The sequence below is a fragment of the Oncorhynchus nerka genome, linkage group LG24, assembly GCF_034236695.1.
Source record: "Oncorhynchus nerka isolate Pitt River linkage group LG24, Oner_Uvic_2.0, whole genome shotgun sequence".
NCBI lineage: Eukaryota > Metazoa > Chordata > Actinopteri > Salmoniformes > Salmonidae > Oncorhynchus > Oncorhynchus nerka.
The window spans coordinates 63,273,170-63,296,487 of NC_088419.1; the positions used below are offsets into that span (position 1 = coordinate 63,273,170).

At 44.9% G+C, this 23,318-nt stretch overlaps 2 protein-coding genes across 5 annotated transcripts in view; one reads left to right on the forward strand and one right to left on the reverse strand.

The window, feature by feature from the left end:
- Positions 1-11,877, forward strand: part of fxr1 (FMR1 autosomal homolog 1) — a 32,370-nt gene extending 20,493 nt beyond the window's left edge. Inside the window, exons 9-17 of one of the 3 annotated variants that reach the window (XM_029632689.2) lie at positions 8,109-8,187; positions 8,276-8,385; positions 8,497-8,589; positions 8,683-8,887; positions 9,051-9,242; positions 9,408-9,608; positions 9,823-9,900; positions 10,348-10,433; positions 10,922-11,877. In XM_029632689.2, the coding sequence (XP_029488549.1) occupies positions 8,109-8,187; positions 8,276-8,385; positions 8,497-8,589; positions 8,683-8,887; positions 9,051-9,242; positions 9,408-9,608; positions 9,823-9,900; positions 10,348-10,433; positions 10,922-11,092 (1,215 nt within the window). In that variant the 3' untranslated portion in view covers positions 11,093-11,877. The remainder of the gene's footprint in view (positions 1-8,108; positions 8,188-8,275; positions 8,386-8,496; positions 8,590-8,682; positions 8,888-9,050; positions 9,243-9,407; positions 9,609-9,822; positions 9,901-10,347; positions 10,434-10,921) is intronic. The other 2 variants (XM_065009047.1, XM_065009048.1) reach the window with 2 other exon arrangements.
- Positions 11,878-11,920: 43 nt separating this feature from the next.
- dnajc19 (DnaJ (Hsp40) homolog, subfamily C, member 19) lies at positions 11,921-13,795 on the reverse strand. Of its 2 annotated transcripts, XM_029632694.2 has the most exons (7): positions 13,647-13,795; positions 13,342-13,396; positions 13,137-13,188; positions 12,971-13,044; positions 12,317-12,396; positions 12,174-12,244; positions 11,921-12,060 (listed from the first exon to the last, which is right to left on the reverse strand). In XM_029632694.2, exons 3-7 carry the CDS (start codon positions 13,177-13,179, stop codon positions 11,990-11,992), a joined length of 339 nt encoding a protein of 112 aa, XP_029488554.1. In that variant the 5' UTR covers positions 13,180-13,188; positions 13,342-13,396; positions 13,647-13,795; the 3' UTR covers positions 11,921-11,989. The 2 variants fall into 2 exon arrangements, with proteins under 2 accessions (XP_029488554.1, XP_029488552.1); XM_029632692.2 differs by lacking the exon at positions 13,342-13,396.
- Positions 13,796-23,318: the final 9,523 nt, after the last annotated feature.

A 23,318-nucleotide genomic window follows, 5' to 3' on the forward strand; every position in this document is an offset into this window, starting at 1 on the left:
TGTCTGTGAGTGAACTACGGGCGTGTCTGTGAGTGAACTACGGGCGTGTGTGAGAGTGAGTGAACTACGGGCGTGTGTGAGAGTGAGTGAACTACGGGCGTGTGTGAGAGTGAGTGAACTACGGGCGTGTGTGAGAGTGAGTGAACTACGGGCGTGTGTGAGAGTGAGTGAACTACGGGCGTGTGTGAGAGTGAGTGAACTACGGGCGTGTGTGAGAGTGAACTACGGGCGTGTGTGAGAGTGAACTACGGGCGTGTGTGAGAGTGAACTACGGGCGCGTGTGAGAGTGAGTGAACTACGGGCGCGTGTGAGAGTGAACTACGGGCGCGTGTGAGAGTGAACTACGGGCGCGTGTGAGAGTGAACTACGGGCGTGTGTGAGTGAACTACGGGCGCGTGTGAGAGTGAGCGAACTACGGGCGCGTGTGAGAGTGAGCGAACTACGGGCGCGTGTGAGAGTGAGCGAACTACGGGCGCGTGTGAGAGTGAGCGAACTACGGGCGCGTGTGAGAGTGACCGAACTACGGGCGCGTGTGAGAGTGACCGAACTACGGGCGCGTGTGAGAGTGACCGAACTACGGGCGTGTGTGAGAGTGAACTACGGACGTGTCTGTGAGTGAACTACGGGCGTGTGTGTGAGTGAACTACGGGCGTGTGTGTGAGTGAACTACGGGCGTGTGTGAGAGTGAACTACGGGCGTGTGTGAGAGTGAACTACGGGCGTGTGTGAGAGTGAACTACGGGCGTGTGTGAGAGTGAACTACGGGCGTGTGTGTGAGTGAACTACGGGCGTGGGTGAGAGGTGTGTGAGAGTGAACTACGGGCGTGTGTGAGAGTGAACTACGGGCGTGTGTGAGAGTGAACTACGGGCGTGTGTGAGAGTGAACTACGGGCGTGTGTGAGAGTGAACTACGGGCGTGTGTGAGTGAGTGAACTACGGGCGTGTGTGAGAGAACTACGGGCGTGTGTGAGTGAGAGAACTACGGGCGTGTGTCTGTGAGTGAACTACGGACGTGTGTGAGTGAACTACGGACGTGTCTGTGAGTGAACTACGGCGTGTGTGTGAGTGAACTACGGGCGTGTGTGTGAGTGAACTACGGACGTGTGTGTGAGTGAACTACGGACGTGTGTGTGAGTGAACTACGGGCGTGTGTCTGAGTGAACTACGGGCGTGTTTGAGAGTGAACTACGGGCGCGTGTGAGAGTGAGCGAACTACGGGCGTGTGTGAGTGAGCGAACTACGGGCGTGTGAGAGTGAGCGAACTACGGGCGTGTGTGAGTGAGCGAACTACGGGCGCGTGTGAGAGTGAGCGAACTACGGGCGCGTGTGAACTACGGGCGCGTGTGAGAGTGAGCGAACTACGGGCGTGTGTGAGAGTGAACTACGGGCGTGTGTGAGCGAACTACGGGCGCGTGTGAGAGTGAGCGAACTACGGGCGCGGCGCGTGTGAGAGTGAGCGAACTACGGGCGCGTCTGTGAGTGAACTACGGGCGTGTGTGAGTGAACTACGGGCGTGTGTGAGAGTGAACTACGGGCGTGTGTGAGAGAACTACGGGCGTGTGTGTGAGAGAACTGCTGGCTTGTCTGAGAGTGAACTACGGGCGTGTCTGTGAGTGAACTACGGGCGTGTGTGAGAGTGAGTGAACTACGGGCGTGTGTGAGAGTGAGTGAACTACGGGCGTGTGTGAGAGTGAGTGAACTACGGGCGTGTGTGAGAGTGAACTACGGGCGTGTGTGAGAGTGAACTACGGGCGTGTGTGAGAGTGAACTACGGGCGTGTGTGAGTGAACTACGGGCGTGTGTGAGAGTGAACTACGGGCGTGTGTGAGAGTGAACTACGGGCGTGTGTGAGAGTGAACTACGGGCGTGTGTGAGAGTGAGTGAACTACGGGCGTGTGTGAGAGTGAGTGAACTACGGGCGTGTGTGAGAGTGAGTGAACTACGGGCGTGTGTGAGAGTGAACTACGGGCGTGTGTGAGAGTGAACTACGGGCGTGTGTGAGAGTGAGCCAACTACGGGCGTGTGAGAGAGTGAGCGAACTTCGGGCGTGTGTGAGAGTGAGCGAACTTCGGGCGTGTGTGAGAGTGAGCGAACTACGGGCGTGTGTGAGAGTGAGCGAACTACGGGCGTGTGTGAGAGTGAGCGAGCTACGGGCGTGTGTGAGAGTGAGCGAGCTACGGGCGTGTGTGAGAGTGAGCGAGCTACGGGCGTGTGTGAGAGTGAGCGAGCTACGGGCGTGTGTGAGAGTGAGCGAGCTACGGGCGTGTGTGAGAGTGAGCGAACTACGGGCGTGTGTGAGAGTGAGCGAACTACGGGCGTGTGTGAGAGTGAGTGAACTACGGGCGTGTGTGTTAACTATAGACGTGTGTGTGTGAACTATGGGCGTGTGTGTGAACTATGGGCGTGTGTGTGAACTATGGGTGTGTGTGTGTGTTTGTACTATGGGTGTGTGTGTGTGTACTATGAGTGTGTGTGTGTGTGAACTATGGGTGTGTGTGTGTGTGAACTATAGACGTGTGTGTATGTGAACTATAGACGTGTGTGTGTGAACTATAGACGTGTGTGTGTGTGAACTATAGACGTGTGTGTGAACTATAGACGTGTTGTGTGTGTGTGTGAACTATAGACGTGTTGTGTGTGTGTGAACTATAGACGTGTGTGTGTGTGTGTGTGTGTGTGTGAACTATGGGCGTGTGTGTGAACTATGGGCGTGTGAACTATGGGCGTGTTTGTGTGTGTGTGTGTGTTAACTATAGACGTGTGTGTGCGTGTTAACTATAGACGTTTGTGTGCGTGTGAACTATGGGCGTGTGTGTGAACTATGGGCGTGTGTGTGTGTACTATGGGTTTGTGTGTGTGTGAACTATGGGTGTGTGAACTATGGGTGTGTGAACTATGGGTGTGTGTGAACTATGGGTGTGTGTGTGTGAACTATGGGTGTGTGTGAACTATGTGTGTGTGTGAACGAGTGTGAGTGAACTACGGGCGAGTGTGAGTGAACTACGGGCGAGTGTGAGTGAACTACGGGCGTGTGTGAGCGAACTACGGGCGTGTGTGAGCGAACTACGGGCGTGTGTGTGAGTGAGCGAACTACGGGCGTGTGTGTGAGAGTGAGCGAACTTCGGGCGTGTGTGAGAACCTCGGGCGTGTGTGAGAGTGAGCGAACTACGGGCGTGTGTGAGAGTGAGCGAACTACGGGCGAACTACGGGCGTGTGTGAGAGAGCGAACTACGGGCGTGTGTGAGTGAGCGAACTACGGGCGTGTGTGAGAGTGAGCGAACTACGGGCGTGTGTGAGAGTGAGCGAACTACGGGCGTGTGTGAGAGTGAGCGAACTACGGGCGTGTGTGAGAGTGAGTGAACTACGGGCGTGTGTGAGTGAGTGAACTACGGGCGTGTGTGAGAGTGAGTGAACTACGGGCGTGTGTGAGTGTGAGTGAACTTCGGGCGTGTGTGAGAGTGAGTGAACTACGGGCGTGTGAGAGTGAGTGAACTACGGGCGTGTGTGTGAGTGAGTGAACTACGGGCGTGTGTGTGAGTGAGTGAACTACGGGCGTGTGTGTGAGTGAGCGAACTACGGGCGTGTGTGAGAGTGAGCGAACTACGGGCGTGTGTGAGAGTGAGCGAACTACGGGCGTGTGTGAGAGTGAGCGAACTACGGGCGTGTGTGAGAGTGAGCGAACTACGGGCGTGTGTGAGAGTGAGCGAACTACGGGCGTGTGTGAGAGTGAGCGAACTACGGGCGTGTGTGAGAGTGAGCGAACTACGGGCGTGTGTGAGAGTGAGCGAACTACGGGCGTGTGTGAGAGTGAGCGAACTACGGGCGTGTGTGAGAGTGAGCGAACTACGGGCGTGTGTGAGTGTGAGCGAACTACGGGCGTGTGTGAGTGAGCGAACTACGGGCGTGTGAGAGTGTGTGAACTACGGGCGTGTGTGAGAGTGAGTGAACTACGGGCGTGTGTGAGAGTGAGTGAACTACGGGCGAGTGTGAGTGAACTACGGGCGAGTGTGAGTGAACTACGGGCGTGTGTGAGCGAACTACGGGCGTGTGTGAGCGAACTACGGGCGTGTGTGAGCGAACTACGGGCGTGTGTGAGCGAACTACGGGCGTGTGTGAGTGAGCGAACTACGGGCGTGTGTGAGAGTGAGCGAACTACGGGCGTGTGTGAGTGAGCGAACTACGGGCGTGTGTGAGAGTGAGCGAACTACGGGCGTGTGTGAGAGTGAGCGAACTACGGGCGTGTGAGTGAGCGAACTACGGGCGTGTGTGAGAGTGAGCGAACTTCGGGCGTGTGAGAGTGAGCGAACTTCGGGCGTGTGTGAGTGAGCGAACTTCGGGCGTGTGTGAGAGTGAGCGAACTACGGGCGTGTGTGAGAGTGAGCGAACTACGGGCGTGTGTGAGAGTGAGCGAACTACGGGCGTGTGTGAGAGTGAGCGAACTACGGGCGTGTGAGAGTGAGCGAACTACGGGCGTGTGTGAGAGTGAGCGAACTACGGGCGTGTGTGAGTGAGCGAACTACGGGCGTGTGTGAGAGTGAGCGAACTACGGGCGTGTGTGAGAGTGAGCGAACTACGGGCGTGTGTGAGAGTGAGTGAACTACGGGCGTGTGTGAGAGTGAGCGAACTACGGGCGTGTGTGAGAGTGAGCGAACTACGGGCGTGTGTGAGAGTGAGCGAACTACGGGCGTGTGTGAGTGAGTGAACTACGGGCGTGTGTGAGAGTGAGCGAACTACGGGCGTGTGTGAGAGTGAGCGAACTACGGGCGTGTGTGAGTGAGTGAGCGTGTGTGAACTACGGGCGTGTGTGAGAGTGAGCGAACTACGGGCGTGTGAGAGTGAGTGAACTACGGGCGTGTGTGTGAGAGTGAACTACGGGCGTGTGTGTGAGTGAACTACGGGCGTGTGTGTGTGAGTGAACTACGGGCGAGTGTGAGTGAACTACGGGCGAGTGTGAGTGAACTACGGGCGTGTGTGAGCGAACTACGGGCGTGTGTGAGCGAACTACGGGCGTGTGAGTGAGCGAACTACGGGCGTGTGTGAGAGTGAGCGAACTACGGGCGTGTGTGAGAGTGAGCGAACTACGGGCGTGTGTGAGAGTGAGCGAACTACGGGCGTGTGTGAGTGAGCGAACTACGGGCGTGTGTGAGTGAGCGAACTACGGGCGTGTGTGAGAGTGAGCGAACTACGGGCGTGTGTGAGTGAGCGAACTACGGGCGTGTGTGAGTGAGCGAACTACGGGCGTGTGTGAGAGTGAGCGAACTACGGGCGTGTGAAGTGAGCGAACTACGGGCGTGTGTGAGAGTGAGCGAACTACGGGCGTGTGAGAGTGAGCGAACTACGGGCGTGTGTGTGAGAGTGAGCGAACTACGGGCGTGTGTGAGAGTGAGCGAACTACGGGCGTGTGTGAGAGTGAGCGAACTACGGGCGTGTGTGAGAGTGAGCGAACTACGGGCGTGTGTGAGAGTGAGTGAACTACGGGCGTGTGTGTTAACTATAGACGTGTGTGTGTGTGTTAACTATAGACGCGTGTGTGTGAACTATGGGCGTGTGTGTGAACTATGGGTGTGTGTTTGTGTACTATGGGTGTGTGTGTGTGTACTATGAGTGTGTGTGTGTGAACTATGGGTGTGTGTGTGTGTGTTGAACTATGGGTGTGTGTGTGTGAACTATGTGTGTGTGTGTGTGTGAACTATAGACGTGTGTGTATGTGAACTATAGACGTGTGTGTGTGTGAACTATAGACGTGTGTGTGTGAACTATAGACGTGTGTGTGTGTGAACTATAGACGTGTGTGTGTGTGAACTATAGACGTGTTGTGTGTGTGTGAACTATAGACGTGTTGTGTGTGTGTGAACTATAGACGTGTGTGTGTGTGTGTGTGTGTGAACTATGGGCGTGTGTGTGTGTGAACTATGGGCGTGTTTGTGTGTGTGTGAACTATGGGCGTGTGTGTGTGTGTGAACTATGGGCGTGTGTGTGTGTTAACTATAGACGTGTGTGTGTTAACTATAGACGTTTGTGTGTGTGTGAACTATGGGCGTGTGTGTGAACTATGGGCGTGTGTGTGTGTACTATGGGTTTGTGTGTGTGTGTGTGAACTATGGGTGTGTGTGTGTGAACTATGGGTGTGTGTGAACTATGGGTGTGTGAACTATGGGTGTGTGTGTGTGTGAACTATGGGTGTGTGTGTGTGTGAACTATGTGTGTGAGAGTGAGTGAACTACGGGCGTGTGTGAGTGAGTGAACTACGGGCGTGTGTGAGTGAGTGAACTACGGGCGTGTGTGAGTGAGTGAACTACGGGCGTGTGAGAGTGAGTGAACTACGGGCGTGTGTGAGAGTGAGTGAACTACGGGCGTGTGTGTGTGTGTGAGAACAATGGGCGTGTGTGTGAACTATGGGTGTGTGTGTGTGTACTATGTGTGTGTGAACTATGGGTGTGTGTGTGTGTGTGAACTATGGGTGTGTGTGAACTATAGACGTGTGTGTGTGTGAACTATAGACGTGTGTGTGTGAACTATAGACGTGTGTGTGTGAACTATGGGCGTGTGTGAGAGTGAGTGAACTACGGGCGTGTGTGTGAGTGAGTGAACTACGGGCGTGTGTGTGAGTGAACTACGGGCGTGTGTGTGAGTGAGTGAACTACGGGCGTGTGTGTGAGTGAGTGAACTACGGGCGTGTGTGTGAGTGAGTGAACTACGGGCGTGTGTGTGAGTGAGTGAACTACGGGCGTGTGTGTGAGTGAGTGAACTACGGGCGTGTGTGTGAGTGAGTGAACTACGGGCGTGTGTGAGAGTGAGTGAACTATGGGCGTGTGTGAGAGTGAGTGAACTACGGGCGTGTGTGAGAGTGAGTGAACTACGGGCGTGTGTGAGAGTGAGTGAACTACGGGCGTGTGTGAGAGTGAGTGAACTACGGGCGTGTGTGTGAGAACAATGGGCGTGTGTGTGAACTATGGGCATGTGTGTGAACTATGGGCGTGTGTGTGTGAACTATGGGTGTGTGTGTGTGTGTGTGAACTATGGGTGTGTGTGTGTGTGAACTATGGGTGTGTGTGTGAACTATAGACGTGTGTGTGTGTGTGTGTGTGTGAACTATAGACGTGTGTGTGTGTGAACTATAGACGTGTGTGTGTGAACTATAGACGTGTGTGTGTGTGAACTATAGACGTGTTGTGTGTGTGTGTGAACTATAGACGTGTTGTTTGTGTGTGTGAACTATAGACGTGTGTGTGTGTGTGTGAACTATGGGCGTGTGTGAACTATGGGCGTGTGTGTGTGTTAACTATAGGCGTGTGTGTGTTAACTATAGACGTTTGTGTGCGTGTTAACTATAGACGTTTGTGTGTGTGTGAACTATGGGCGTGTGTGTACTATGGGTGTGTGTGTACTATGGGTGTGTGTGTACTATGGGTGTGTGTGTGTGTACTATGGGTGTGTGTGTGTGAACTATGTGTGTGTGGGTGTGTGTGTGTGTGAACTATGGGTGTGTGTGTGTGAACTATGTGTGTGTGTGTGTGTGTGTGTGTGTGTGTGTGTGTGTGTGAACTATGGGTGTGTGTGTGTGAACTATGTGTGTGTGTGTGTGTGTGAACTATGGGTGTGTGAACTATGGGTGTGTGTGTGTGTGTGTGTGTGTGAACTATGGTGTGTGTGTGTGTGTGTGTGAACTATGGGTGTGTGTGTGTGAACTATGGGTGTGTGTGTGTGTGAACTATGGGTGTGTGTGAACTATGGGCGTGTGTGTGTGAACTATGGGCGTGTGTGTGTGTGAACTATGGGCGTGTGTGTGTGTGAACTATGGGCGTGTGTGTGTGTGAACTATGGGCGTGTGTGTGTGTGTGAACTATGGGCGTGTGTGAACTATGGGTGTGTGTGTACTATGGGTGTGTGTGTGTGAACTATGGGTGTGTGTGTGTGAACTATGTGTGTGTGTGTGAACTATGGGTGTGTGTGTGTGTGAACTATGGGCGTGTGTGAACTATGGGCGTGTGTGTGTGTGAACTATGGGCTTGTGTGTGTTAACTATAGACGTTTGTGTGCGTGTGAACTACAAACGTGTATTTACCACCAGGACCTTTTTAAGAAAAACAACCTTTTGTATTCTTCAAGAATGAGGAGGCCGTTAAGAAGGCAAGGAATTATCTGGAGTTTCTTGAAGATTCTGTTCAGATCCCCAGGAACTTGGTCGGTATGTATGGAGATGGATTTGATCATTATAAAATTAAAGTGATGGTGTGTTTGTGGCAGTTCACACAAGTTCTTTGTGGCTTTTTCAGGAAAGGTAATTGGCAAGAATGGGAAAGTCATTCAGGAGATCGTTGACAAGTCTGGAGTGGTGAGAGTTAGGATTGAAGGGGACAAGGATGGCACACAGCCACGTCAAGAAGTAAGCCCTTACTTTTGTGCTACTTTCTAGCTCACTTAGTAGACAAAGAGATCAATATTGTCATCGAAACACTCTTCACCCATAATAACATCATTTATTTGTGATGCGCTGACACAGGGAATGGTCCCGTTTACATTTGTCGGCACTAAGGAGAATATTGGGAATGTCCGGGTACTTCTGGAGTACCACATTGCCTACCTGAACGTAAGCAGTGATCTACAGTAACACACTCCTAATGGTTTGAGTCAGCGCTGTAGGAGTTTGTTTTGTGACATGTTTGCCTTTCGTTGACTGCAGGAAGTGGAGCAGCTGCGTATGGAGAGACTGCAGATTGACGAGCAGCTGAGGCAGATTGGGATGGGCCACAGGCCTTCATCTGGCCGCCCAGCAGACAAGGGCTACACCACAGACGACAGTGTGGCTGCTACCGCCGTGCACACCAGCCGCTCCTACACCGGCAGAGGCCGCGGACGCAGGGGCCCCAACTACACCTCTGGCTATGGTGAGTGTCATGTTTACAATGATACTGAAGACATTTTGTAGATTCTCCCATTACAAGCCAGTCTTCCACACCTATCAGGTGGTCAGTCAAAAGTTATTGATATTGGGATATAATGTGATAGCTTTTTAATACCACATGGCTGATGACTATGTTTGACTTTCAGGCACAAACTCTGAGCAATCCAATGCCTCTGAGACTGACTCTGAGCGTAAGGATGAGCTGAGTGACTGGTCCCTGGCGGGAGAAGAACCGGAGAGGGGGACTCGACAACAGAGAGACAGCAGGAGGAGAGCTGGTCCAGGGAGGGGTAGAGGGCCCAGGGGCCGTGGAGCAGGGAGAGGAGCCCCCAACACCGGTACAGCTGCATACACAATTGATGGGTCAAACACATGCTGATGACATCAGACAATAATTTGTTATCCTTTATGTTTATCATGAATGATCACATGAAGGTTTGAATTGTTCCTCAAACGATAGGTATTAAGGTATTAAATATTAAGCCATTTTGCTTACTCTGTAGCTCTGAAGGATCCTTATGGCAACCCATACAGTGTGCTTGACAACACAGAGACAGACCAGACGGCTGACACTGATGCAAGCGACTCCAACCTCAACACAAACCGCCGCCGCCGCTCCCGCCGCCGCCGGACTGATGAGGACACAACAGTCATTGATGGCATGAGTGAATCAGATAACGCTTCCCTCAGTGAGAATAGCCTTGGTAAGTCCCTTCTGGATAAAGGTGTCTGAGTAAAATAAACAATCCCTGGGAGCCAATGGGATTCAATAACAAACACTCTCATAAGCATTAGATGGGAGGCAATTACCTCCGTGACAGACCAAAAAAGGATAGAATCATACATTTACACCAATCCCAAGTCTATCCTTATGCAATACTCTCACTGAGGGCTCTGCACAAATTCTCCCCCACATAGATGACTCAAAAGCTAAACCACAACGGCGTAACCGTAGCAGCAGACGCAGTGTCCGCCCACCAGAGGAAAAGCAACCAGGTAACCGGTGGTGAACGGCCTGTTTGTTTACCAAAGCGTGTGCTTAACACTTTCCCTCGCTAGCAGTAAAGTGATTCAACCAGTAACCATCAACTTGCTCTGGGAAGCCTCTTCAATTTCTCTATCTGGAGCTGAGGGAGAAACTTAGGAAAGGCATGCCATCAAGAAGACCCATTGTTTTTAATGTTACCACTCCAATTCACTAACATGTCAGCTACTGGTTGACAACCGTTTTAAGGTTGTGAAAATTCATTGAGTTTTCCTTGCTGTAATACTAGTTGCCTGTATTTCTCACTTGCACTCCTAAGACCACCTTTTTAGTTATTTTTAACTGCATTGTCTGTTTTTTCATTGTTTTTATTTAATTAGCTATGATGACATCCGATTGAAGTTCTAGTTAAATGAATTACCAATGTAAAAGTGGTTCTAACATTCTTTGTTTTGCAGTTACAGTGGCAGATTACATATCCCGTGCTGAATCACAAAGCAGACAGACTAACCAAAAAGAACTGAAAAATAACAAAAAAGAACTGGTGAGTCTGGAAAACAATGCTACAAATCAGACTTCAGGGCCTGTTTGTATCAGAATAGGAGTGCGGATCTAGGATCAGACCCCCCGGTTCTTACTTGGGGCTCCCGAGTGGCGCAGCGGTCTAAGGCACTGCTTCTGTGCTATAGACGTCATTACTGACCCTGGTTCGATTCCAGGCTGTATCACAACTGACTAACTGGGAGTCCCATAGGGCAGCGCACAATTGGCCGGGGTAGGCAATCATGAATTTGTTCTTAACTGACTTGCCTGGTTAAATAAATTACTCATTGTGATTTAAAAGGTTAAACTGATCCTAAATCAGCACTACTACTATGAGATACTTGTTACACACAGGTCGGTCCCAGGCCAGAGAAAGAATCATGGTAATGTACCAAACCCTGCCAATGAGTTGAGACCAGGCTGGTTTTCAATTCTCAGAATTGTGTCTTTGGTCAAGCTTCTGTAACTGTTTCTACCTGTGTCTTTTAGGGGCAGGTTGAGTGTATCGCGGAGCACAGCCTATCTGCAGAAGCAAATACAAGCAACGGATCCAGCAATGGAAGAGGTGACGAACCAGGCAGGGCTTCCACAGAACAGGTTGCCAAAGTCACTTACCAAGGGAATGGTGACCAGCAGCCTGTCCTGAACGGGGTTTCCTAATCTACGAATCCACTCAAACTCATTAATTGTACTACATTTTTACAATAGTTATTGTACAAGCTTGCCAAAGATAGTCATGGACTTCCAGATTCTCTACTGCACTTTTCAGTTCCCTCAACATGGGACACAGAGAGATTTAGCACTGAACCCAAGACATAAGAGTATGTTTCAAGTACATGATCTGATGTTGTGCCTTGAGAATAGATTCAACATAGTTAGTTGCCTGGCTGTAGTAAACGTTTTGTCAGTGATGGCAAAGATAGGAAGAATCCAGTTATCCTAATATTTGTTGAGTTAGCTGCTTTTTGTTACATTTTAATATGCAACCACTTCTTCATACGAGGAAATGCAGTCTGGAAGAGTTTTGCACTGAATTGTAATTTATTTTCCATAAGAATAACATTAGTCTGGAAACTGGTCTGTTAATGTTCAATGTCAATTTATTTTATTTTTTTCCCTGAATGACACTCCACATAGTAGTGAACCTGTATGCTGAAATGCACCCACCAGAGGCTGGAATTATGGTGGCAGTAACTGGTCTCATGAAGGAGCTTTATTTGGTTTATCAAGTGTACAGTATTTAAAAAGCTGTTATTCCTAACACTGGCTGAAGACCGTATTTTCATGCAGGTGACAATTTGGACTACTGAAAGAGAAGTTCCCAGATGTTGGTTTGGTAAACTACAATTCTGTTTTTTTATGCTCATTCTGGTTTGATGTGCAATATGTTTTGTATGCCGGTAGTTCTTAAATAAAACCCGATCTTCCATTTAGATCCAAAACCACCTTTGTCCTGAGAACATGAGTAATGTAAAGAGGAAGACTGAGTTTGATCTCTTACATTATTTATTTGGGCACAATTAATAAGAAAAACCAAGTGCAATGTGATTATCTGATCTATTTCTTTAGTTGTCCATCAAGTAAATCCTTTGCTTCATTTATTTTAGCCGCAAGATATGGTGATCCACCTGCAATAGAACAAAATGTGCATTTTTAGAGTACAGTGTGATCCAATACATTTTTACAAGCGCAATGGGTCTAAATAAAAGTCATGACCACACATTGTACTAGTTTCTCAAACCTCTATCGGGGTGATTAAGAATCATCAGTTTTCTGTGGGCTTCTCTGATCTTGGTCTTGTTAGCTGTGGGACTGGGGACAACAATATGATGCATTAGTGCAATAAAGTCAAGTATTTGCTTATCACAGTGAAATTTACAGTACCTGACTCCTAGAACGAGCGATGCCTCTCTCTTGTTCATTTTGGGATCAAATCCACCTCTGTAGTATCCACCACCAAAAGCCTGCAACAAGACAGTTACAATTGTATAACAGATGCATTGGTGTAAGTAGTTTTTGTTGGCTCTTATTTTTGACAACTTTCAATTTACTACATTCCTAAAGAACTGTACTTTTTACTCCATATTTTCCCTGACACCCAAAAGTACTTGTTACATTTTGAATGCTTAGCAGGACAGAAATGGTCCAATTCACAAACTTATCAAGAGAACCACCCTGGTCATCCCTTCTGCCTCTGATCTGGCAGACTCACTAAACACAAATGCTTCATTTGTAAATTATGTCTGAGTGTTGGAGAAAGCCCCTGGCTATCTGTAAATTAAGAAAATGGTCCCATATGGTTTGCTTAATAAGGAATTTGAAATGTACTTATGTATCAAAAGTAAAACTATACATTTCAAACCTAATGTTTTATTAGGTGACTTGCTTGGGTCATTTTCTATTTAAGGTATCTACTTTTACTCAAATATGACAATTAGGTACTTGTTCCACCACAGCATCAATGTGAGTTCAGTCAGACCAATGCCATTCATTGTGTCTTGTAGAGGCCAACACGTGTGAAAGCCCATACAATCTTACCGATTTGGGAAAACTCTGCATAGCTTGCTTCATTTGGGGTTCCATGTGTTTCATGGCCTGCATGGCATAGCGACCTGAATCAAGGAGGATCCGCATTTTAGTGTCACAAAATCCATCAAATCGTTTCTTCAACTCTGCATATTCTGTACCTTAAAGATAAACTGACCTACAAATCCAGCTGCTGCTAGGGTGAGCCCCACTGCCACCATGGAACTGGCCTGTGAAACGATTATGGATGTTCATTAGTAGAGGAAGATATCGCAACCTTTTCATATAAAGCCTACAAGACATGTTTATAATCAAAGTCAGCTAGTGCAGTGGTTACATCTCAGATATGTGGTCAAAACCTGTGTGATATGTAGGTCATGTACCTTAATGGTTTCCACATGATGGCGCTGCAGTAGTCATGCTGCTATTTGTTTCTAGCTGTAACGTTAACCATTTGAGTAATGTTAGCTAGCCACCAACTGTATGGCTGTTAGTCGTAGCTACACACACTATCAGCTTGCTCACTTTCACTGGTATGCTGCTACAGCTAGTTACAGTCGCTAGTTAGTAAAGCTGGCTAACCAGCCAGTTAGCTAACGAAATTCTAAAGCTTCTGCTCTTGTCTAAACACTTCAATGCAGTAAGCTATCCTTTCACGGTAGCATCGATATAATCAATACTAACTCACCATGTTTTATTGCTAAGATCCGCCTCTATCAAAGACTTGCAACATAACTTTTTATACACTTGTCTACGATGAACAAAGTCACAGATGACCCCTCATGTTTTGATCCGTGACTTCTCTGTTGTATATTTCTGGCCTGACAGAAATTAAAGGCACATGTCGTAAAGACTCAAGTCCAATTGCTCAGCACTGTCGCAAAATGAGGTCCCAATTCTATAGAAATGTATGCCTAGTCCCTAGCTACTTCCTGCCTAGTAATTTAGTGTCCTATAAAATATGTTGCCTATCTGGTCCAGCGTCTCTGGACCTGAAAATGCTCATGCATTAATAAAAGAGAATTGTGCAAATAGTGTTTTTCAGAACACATTATTAAGGTAATGTATAACATACTTATAAATCAGTCTTTTTACCTATTCCCCAGATGTAATACTATTATTTAGATACTTTTTCTCCAGAGACCTGCTTGTTTGACATGCTAAAAAAAAATATGTGTGTATATATACACATATATTTTTATTTTATTTTATCCAATGGAACAACGGTGCATGTATAATACATACATGTCCAGTACAAACACGCAGTATTGTACAGCAGTGGGAATGTAATGCCAAATAGTCACACGTTAGTCACTCAAATTACAACAGGCACTCATTCATACACTATACAGTACATTCGGAAAGTATTCAGACCCTTTCCCTTTTTCCACATTGTGTTATGTCACAGCCGTATTCTAAAATGGATTACATTAAAACATTTCCTCATCAATCGACACACAATACCCCATAATGACAAAGCAAAAACAGAAATCTTAGCAAATGTATTGAAAATAAAAAACAGAAATACCTTTTTAACATAAGTATTCAGACCCTTGGCTATGAGACTTGAAGTTTCTTTTGATCATCCTTGAGATGTTTCTACAACTTTATTGGAGTCCACCTGTGGTAAATTCAATTGATTGGACATGATTTGGAAATGCACACACCTGTCTATATAAGGTCCCACAGTTGAAAGTCAATGTCAGAGCAAAAACCAAGCAATCAGGTCGAAGGAATTCTCCATAGAGCTCCGAGACAGGATTGTGTCGAGGCACAGATCTGCGGAAGGGTACCAAAACATGTCTGCAGCATTGAAGGTCCACAAGAACACAGTGCCCTCCATCATTCTTAAATTGAAGAAGTTTGGAACCCCCAAAATGTTTACTGGAGTTGGCTGCCTGGCCAAACTGAGCAATCGGGGGAGAAGGGCCTTGGTCAGGGAGGTGACCAAGAACCCGATGGTCACTCTGACAGAGCTCCAGAGTTCCTCTGTGGAGATCGGAGAATCTTCCAGAAGGACAATCGTCTCTGCAGCACTCCACCAACCAGGCCTTTATGGTAGAATGGCCAGATGGAAGCCACTCCTCAGTAAAAGGCATATGGCAGCCCGCTTGGAGTTTGCCAAGAGGCACCTAAAGGACTCTCAGACCATGTGAAACAAGATTCGCAGCTGCAAATGAGAACTTCTTCTCAACTAGCCAACCTGGTTAAATAAAGGTGAAATAAAAATAAATAAAATAAATTCTTGAGTCTGATGAAACCAAGATGGAACTATTTGGCCTGAATGCCAAGTGTCACATCTGGGGGAAACCTGGTACCATCTGTATGGTGAAGCATGGTGGTGGCAGCATCATGTAGTGGGGATGTTTTTCAGCCGCAGGTACTGGGAGACTAGTCAGGATCAAGGGAAAGATGAATGGAGAAAAGTACAGAGAGATCCTTGAAAACCTGCTCCAGAGCGCTCAGGACTTGATACTGGGGCAAAGGTTAACCTTCCAGCAGGACAACAACCCTAAGCAAGCCAAGGGTGGCCTCGGGACAAGTCTCTGAATATCCTTGAGTGGCCCAGCCAGAGCCCGGACTTGAACCTGATCGAACATATCTGGAGAGACCTGAAAATAGCTGTGCAGCGATGCTCCCCATCCAACCTGACAGAGCTTGAGAGGATTTACAGAGAAGAATGGGAGAAAGTCCCGAAATACAGGTGTGCCAAGCTTGTAGTGTGGGAAAATTCTAGGGGTCTGAGTATTTTCCCGAATGCACTGTATATACAAAAGTATGTGGACAATCCATCAACTTAGTAGATTCAGCTATTTCAGCCACACCCGATGCTGACAGGCGTATAAAATCGAGCACACAGCCATGCAATCTCCAATGCAAACATTGGCAGTAGAATGGCCTTACTAAAAAGCTGCCCCCTTTCCAACAAGTCAGTTCCTCAAATTTCTGCCCTGCAAGAGCTGCCCCAGTCAACTTTAAGTGCTGTTATTGTGAAGTGGAAACGTCTAGGAGCAACAACGTGCATAGCGCGTAAAAATCGTCTGTCCTCAGTTGCAACACTCACTACCAAGTACCAAAATGCCTCTGGAAGCAACATAACTATTCATCGGGAGCTTAATGAAATGGGTTTCCATGGCTGAGCAGCCGCACACAAGCCTAAGATCACCATGTGCAATGCCAAGCTTCGGTTGGAGTGGTGTTAAGCTCGCAGTCATTGGACTCTGGAGCAGTGGAAATGTATTCCCTGGAGTGATGAATCATGCTTCACCATCTGGCAGTCCGAAGGACGAATCTGGGTTTGGCAGATGCCAAGAGAAAGCTACCTGCCCCAATGCATAGTGCCAACTGTACAGTTTGGTGGAGGAGGAATAATAATCTGGGGCTGTTTTTCATGGTTCGGGCTACGACCCTTAGTTCCAGTGAAGGGAAATCTTAATGCTACAGTTTGGGTAAGGGCCTTCCTGTTTCAGCATGACAATGCCCCCGTGTACAAAGTGAGGTCCATACAGAAATGGTTTGTTGATATTGGTGTGGAAGAACTTTACTGGCCTGCACAAAGCCCTGATCTCAACACCATCGAACACCTTTGGGAAGTTGGAACACGGACTGCGAGCCAGGCCTATTCACCCAACATCAGTAGCCGACCTCACTAATGCTCTTGTGGCTGAATGGAATCAAGTCCCCTCAGTAATGTTCCAACATCTAGTGGATAGCCTTTCCAGAAGAGTGGAGGCTGTTATAGCTGCGAAGGGGGGTGACTCCATATTAATGCCCATGATTTTGAAATGAGATGTTCGACGAGCAGGTGTCCACATACATTTGGTAATGTAGTGTAACTAGAAAGAACATAATTGATCTTACCTTACATGGTCAGTTCCCAAGGATTGCAATAATATAGGACTGAACAGAACTTTAACCAAACATCTGCTCTGAGCAATTTAAAATAGAATAGAACATGGTTATCTCTCTTCCCATTGGAATGAAGCACACTGGAGCAACACAATGAGATGTTGAAGGTCCTAATTATTGCCCCTATCATTTGCATAATTACAATGTTTTCCAAGGCAAGGGCAGTATAGAAATTTCAAACTGTAGTGGACCTGCAGCAGTCAGTGAAAGTCAGGTTTAATGATGAATCTGTCCTCCATCAGGCAGGCACACTGGCTGGAGGGCTGGAGTTTCAATAGGATTTAAAAAGCCAACTGTGTGGATAAATTAGAGTTTTGCCCCAAAATCATATGGAATTACAGTGCTGGGTGCATGTGGTGAGCCTACACACAAAAAGCCCAGAGGAAGCAGCTATTTCTGTTGGTTTTATTAAACCAACCAAGCAATTTAATTCTTTTGTTCAGGGGAGTTCTACTTCATTGATTAACAAAAGCAGGGATATAATTTTTTCAGCCTTTTTGAAAAGCCTGAAATGTCAAGCCTTTTAAAGCAGATTATTCTGCCTCTGTGCGGTGAATGCTGCCAGAGTAACCTTTTGTCTACAATTAAATATTCCAGCATAAATATAAAAGAAAATCAGAGATGGGGAAGATTGACTCACGAGAGATTGGAGAGGTAGATCCTCACACTGATAGTGCAAACAGCTTGCTTCTAATTAAATATGCCACAGAGTCTCAAAGCATTTGCTTTCAGCCGCAGAGAGAGGAAGCTGCCTAAGAATGAGGGGGAGAAATATATCACATCATCTGTCTGTCCACAGCCTTCCTCTGGGCATCTGAAAGGTATTTCATTTTTTTGTTTTTGTAATTATTTGTTTCCCTTTTTTCGTAGGAAGTATCTAAAGGCAACACCTTCAGGGATATGCATAAATAGAGAAACACAATAAAAGTTCTCAGATTGTTTATGATTCAGACTCAGACGATTAAGCATGACAATGTGGCACTTCAGGGACATGGGGCATTTATTTTACATTTATGGAACTGGGTGCATTCTCCCCATGTCTGTGATGCAGAGAGGGGGTATATTCAAAGTCGTTATATTATGCAACGTTTAACTTAGTAGTGTTCAGTTTCAGTCGTATACTTTATGTAGTGGTTCATTTAATTGATGTGTGATTGCATCTAAAGGAAAGAGGTTATATAGAAGAATATGTGGTATTGTATAACTAGGGGTCATTCCTTGTACCTTTAACAGACATATTACTACATTTGTTGGTGAAATAATGTATAGATAGTCTGGAGTAAAGATAGATGTTTAGTGGTTTGTTTATTGTCAGGTTGACATAGAGGTGACCTCTAATAGATGTCTTGTTATGTGTGTTTGCTTACTTACTCCTAAGAGAGTATTGATATTGTAACTTTGATCTGATAACAGCAGTGTTGATAATATTCAACTCTGCTTTACATGTTAATATGATATTTTCTCACGCAGATATTTAGCCAAGTTTAGGAAACAGTACTTTGTGAATTTTAGAATGGTTTACTAGAATTGGATCCTATCAACTTTATCAAGTCGTCAAGTGTTTTGAAGAGGCAAATGCATAGCAAATTCTGTCATAGCAAAAATGTGTGAGCACATATTAAATCATAGGTTCTAAATAAGTCTAAGATAGAATGATTATTGGGAATAAACTTTTTTGTTGTTGAGCAGAGCATAGCTGTTTTGATAAGTTGCTAATGTCAGCTTATTAAAAGTGTGTTATCCTAATAGTATGTTGTTGGTAATAATTTCATTACATTACAGGTTCATAACAGTTATGTTGATCATCATACATCACACATATATCTTCATGGAGGATGTCAGTTTACACATTTGAATGTTTGCTTGCTGCAAAAAAACATGACAAAGTATTTTCCTTTAAGTATGCTATGTGTATAGGAGAAGAAACTCCCAGATAATGGGGGGATATATGGCCCCCTAAGATGTTTTCAGTGGGTGACTGAAGGATTTCAATGAATGCAGATTACTTCAACTGTTGGCTTTGTTGTCTCAGATCTCACTACCTGTATATATCAAAGAAGTAGTAGAGAGGGCTGTGGACTGATAATGTTTTGCGTGAGAAATTGGGCACTTTTTTAAAGTGATTCATTCCAAGCATTTGAATGCTCTGAAACATCCAGACAAAACAGAGGCCCCAACATATGCCCCCTCACCATGACCCCATCCCACTTACCCCATACCTGCAATAAGGTCTTATCAGAAAATTGGGCAAGTCAAGAGTCTGTTGATTAACCCTGACAGACCTAATGATTGTGGGTCAGGGTTTCAGCTTGTGAGATAAAAAAAACAACCACTAGTGTCAAATAATAGATGCACTGACAGGCAAATTGTGCTCTGTCATTTGCGTTTTAGGACGATAATGGATTCTGAACTGACCAGCTCTGACTGGTGATGGCGTTGGCTGCAGCTTTTCCCCACGTCTGAAGTGAACGGATGTGGCATGAGGGACGAACCTCATCGCTTTCCCAGACCACAAGTAAATCTTGCATTATGCTGAATTTTAGCTTCCAAAAGGATTGCAAGGTTTGCAAAAAAGGAAACAAGAATTATTCAATCAAATTGGCACCTCCACATCCAGATTCGACTAGTGCTGCATAATGCAATCCAGTAATCCCTTTATCAAAAACTCAGATGAAATAGTCTTATTGGAAAAGGAGTTAAAAATATTTAAGGTCATTCTATCACTAGTTTATTTTCCAAAATTGCCCACTCTCTTTTTATCTTCAGAGACAATAATTACTTCTAGTTCAACACACTGTGGCTGATGAATGTTCAGAGAATCCACAGGAAGAAATCTTTGCAATAATCAGCAGTACAGTTTTCTCTCCCTTTTAACATTTCTATAAATTTGAACATACATGGCTGTCTGAGGATATGCAATGTTAATGTCTAGGTGATGATGGCAATATGTCAGCAAAATATGGTAACCTACTTGAACTGTCATTGTTGCCGCATCAGCATCTTACATATCTTAGGCTACAGTGCTTTGTGGGCTTAGCTATAATGCAGTTTTTCCAATACATTTTGGGAAGGCATTTCTTTCCTCCTTTTTATTTATTTTATTTTCAGTAATCATCATGGTTCATGTCATTTTTCTAGGTCATAATAGGAAGAATGCTGGGTGAATACTAAACAGAGCCTATATACTGTACATGTAGGCATCCTTTGCTGACTGTTCACATTGCCCACTGCTGAAACCTCATCAGCAGCTGACTGATGCCAAATATCAGCATTCAATTTATCAATAACCCACTAGGCCTAATGGTTTATAAGTCTATTAGTCTGTATAAATGAGAGTGTTTCTGCTACATGTATAGTGCTTTCAGAAAGGATTCATACCCCTTGACTTATTCCACATTTTGTTGTGTTACAACTTAAATTCTAAATAGATTAAATATAACTTTTTTCACACCCATTTACACACAATACCCTATAATGATGAAAGAGAAACATGTTTTTAGACATGAAATACAGAAATATCTTATTTAAATCAGTATTCACACCACTGAGTCAATACTTTGTAGAAGCACATTTGGCAGTGATTACAGCTGTAAGTCTTTCTGGGTCTCTAAGAGCTTTCCACAACTAGTTTGTGCAACATCTGCCTATTATTCATTTCAAAATTCTACAAGCTCTGTCAAATTGGTTGTTGATTATTGCTAGACAACCATTTTCAGGTCTTGCCCTAGATTTTCAAGCAGATTGAAGTCAAAACTGTATCTCGGCCACTCAGGAACATTCACTGTCTTTTTGTAAGCAGCTCCAGAGTATATTTGGCCTTATGTTTTAGGTTATTGTCCTGCTGAAAGGTGAATGAATCTGCCAGTGTCTAATGGAAAGCAAACTAAACTAGGTTTTCCACTAGGATTTTGCCTGTGCTTAGTGCCATTCCATTTCTATTTTATCTTGAAAAACTCCCCAGTTACAAGCAAACCCATAACATGATGCAGCCACCACTATGCTTGAAAACGTGGAGAGTGGTACTTAGTAATGTGTTGAAATGGATTTGCCCCAAACATAACGCTTTGTATTCAGAATAAAAAGTTAATTCCTTTGACACATTTTTTTGAAGTATTACCTTAGTGCCTTGTTGCAAACAGGATGCATGTTTTGGAATATTTGTATTCTGTACAGGCTTCCTTCTTTTCACTCTGTAAATTAGGTTAGCATTGTGGAGTAACTACAATGTTGTTGATCCATCCTCAGTTTTCTCCTATCACATCCATTCAACTCTGTAACTCTTTTAAAGTCACCATTGGCCTCATGGTGAAATCCCTGAGCAGTTTCCTTCCTGAACACAAATGCTTTGTTTGTAAATTATGTCTGAGTGTTGAAATATGCACCTGGCTATACATAAATTTAAATAACAAGAAAATCATGCTGTCTAGTTAGTTTAATACAAGGAATGTGATATTATTTATATATTTTAACAATTACACTTACTTGTGATACCGAAGTATATTTAAAACCAAACATTTTTAGACTTTTACTCAAGTAGTATTTTACTGGGTGACTTTCACTTTTACTCGAGTCATTTTCTATCAAGTTATCATTACTTACTCAAGTATGACAATTGGGCACTTTTCCCAGCACTATATATTTATTTATACTCTACAGGCTTCCTTCTTTTCACTCCATCAATTAGGTTAGTACTGTGGAGTAACTACAATGTTGTTGATCCATCCTCAGTTGTCTCCTATAACAACCATTAAACTCTGTAACTGTTTTAAAATCCCCATTAGGCTCAAGGTGAAATCCTTCTCCGGCAACTGAGTTTGTAAGGACACCTGTATCTTTGTAGTGACTGGATGTATTGATACACCATCCAAAGCTAAATAAATAACTTCACCATGCTCAAAGAGATATTCGGCATCTGCTTTTTCTATATTTTACACATCTACCAGTAGGTGCCCTTCTTTGCGCGGCACTGAAAAACTTCCCTGGTCTTTGTGGTTGAGTCTGTGCTTGAAATTCACTACTTGATTGAGGGACCTTACAAATAATTGTATGTGAAGGGTACAGAGATGGGGTAGTCATTCAAAAATCATGTTAACCACTATTATTGAACACAGAATGAGTCCATGCAACTTAATATGCAATTTGTTAAGAAATGTTTTATTCCTGAATTTATTTAGGCTTGCCATAACAAAGGTGTTGAATATTTATTGATCATTTTTTTATTCATTTTAAACATTTTCAAAAAACATAATTCCACTTTGACATGATGGGTTTTGTGTGTAAGCCAGTGACAAAAATAATCTAAATTTAATCATTTTTAAATTCAGTCTGCAACACAACGAAATGTGGAAATGTCAAGGGGTGTGAATAATTTCTGAATGCACTGTAAAGTGATACTATATGGTTATTCAGATTCATCAGGGAATAGAAGATAATGCATGTTTAGCCTAGATGTATTGCAATGTTATCAATCAATAGCATTGATTAAAAACTAGCGAGCCCAGGTATTGCAAATACAATTAAACCTGGTGACTATTGACAGTGCTCACAAGACTTAAGCAAAAATATTTATTGATGGTACAAAAATTTAATTCCTATGCACAGGATAGTAATGTTACGCACTTGAAACCAATCATAAATCGATCATACAACATTTTGCCTCTACATTTCAGTAGTTTTTCAATGTAACAGAGATGATCTTTAACACACCCTTCTGCTTCTGTCAGCTCCCTGGACACAACTACTCATTCCAGGGTTTTTCTTTATTATTACTATTTTCTACATCGTAGAATAATAGTGAATACATCAAAACTGTGAAATAACACATATGGAATCATGTAGTAACCAAAAAAGTGTGAAACAAATAAAAATATATTTTATATTTGACATTCTTCAAAGTAGCCACCCTTTGCCTTGATGGCAGCTGTGCACAATCTTGGCATTCTCTCAACCAGCTTCATGAGGAATCATTTTCCAACAGTCTTGAAGGAGTTCCCACATACAGTGGGGCTAAAAATTATTTAGTCAGCCACCAATTGTGCAAGTTCTCCCACTTAAAAAGATGAGAGAGGCCTGTAATTTTCATCATAGGTACACGTCAACTATGACAGACAAAATTAGAAAAAAAATCCAGATTTTTAATGAATTTATTTGCAAATTATGGTAGAAAATAAGTATTTGGTCACCTACAAAAAAGCAAGATTTCTCGCTCCCACAGACCTGTAACTTCTTCTTTAAGAGGCTCCTCTGTCCTCCACTCATTACCTGTATTAATGGCACCTGTTTGAACTTGTTATCAGTATAAAAGACACCTGTCCACAACCTCAAACAGTCACACTCCAAACTCCACTATGGCCAAGACCAAAGAGCTGTCAAAGGACACCAGGCTGGGTGTCCTTTGTAGACCTGCACCAGGCTGGGAAGACTGAATCTGCAATAGGTAAGCAGCTCGGTT

Excerpts from the sequence above, each read along its gene's own strand:
- dnajc19 (XM_029632692.2), bottom strand. Across the intron at positions 12,397-12,970 it reads TGCAGAGTTTTCCCAAATCG|GCTTTTGGTGGTGGATACTA; the intron begins GTAAGATTGTAT and ends GTCTTGTTGCAG. Across the intron at positions 12,245-12,316 it reads TCGCTCGTTCTAGGAGTCAG|TCCCACAGCTAACAAGACCA; the intron begins GTACTGTAAATT and ends TGTTGTCCCCAG.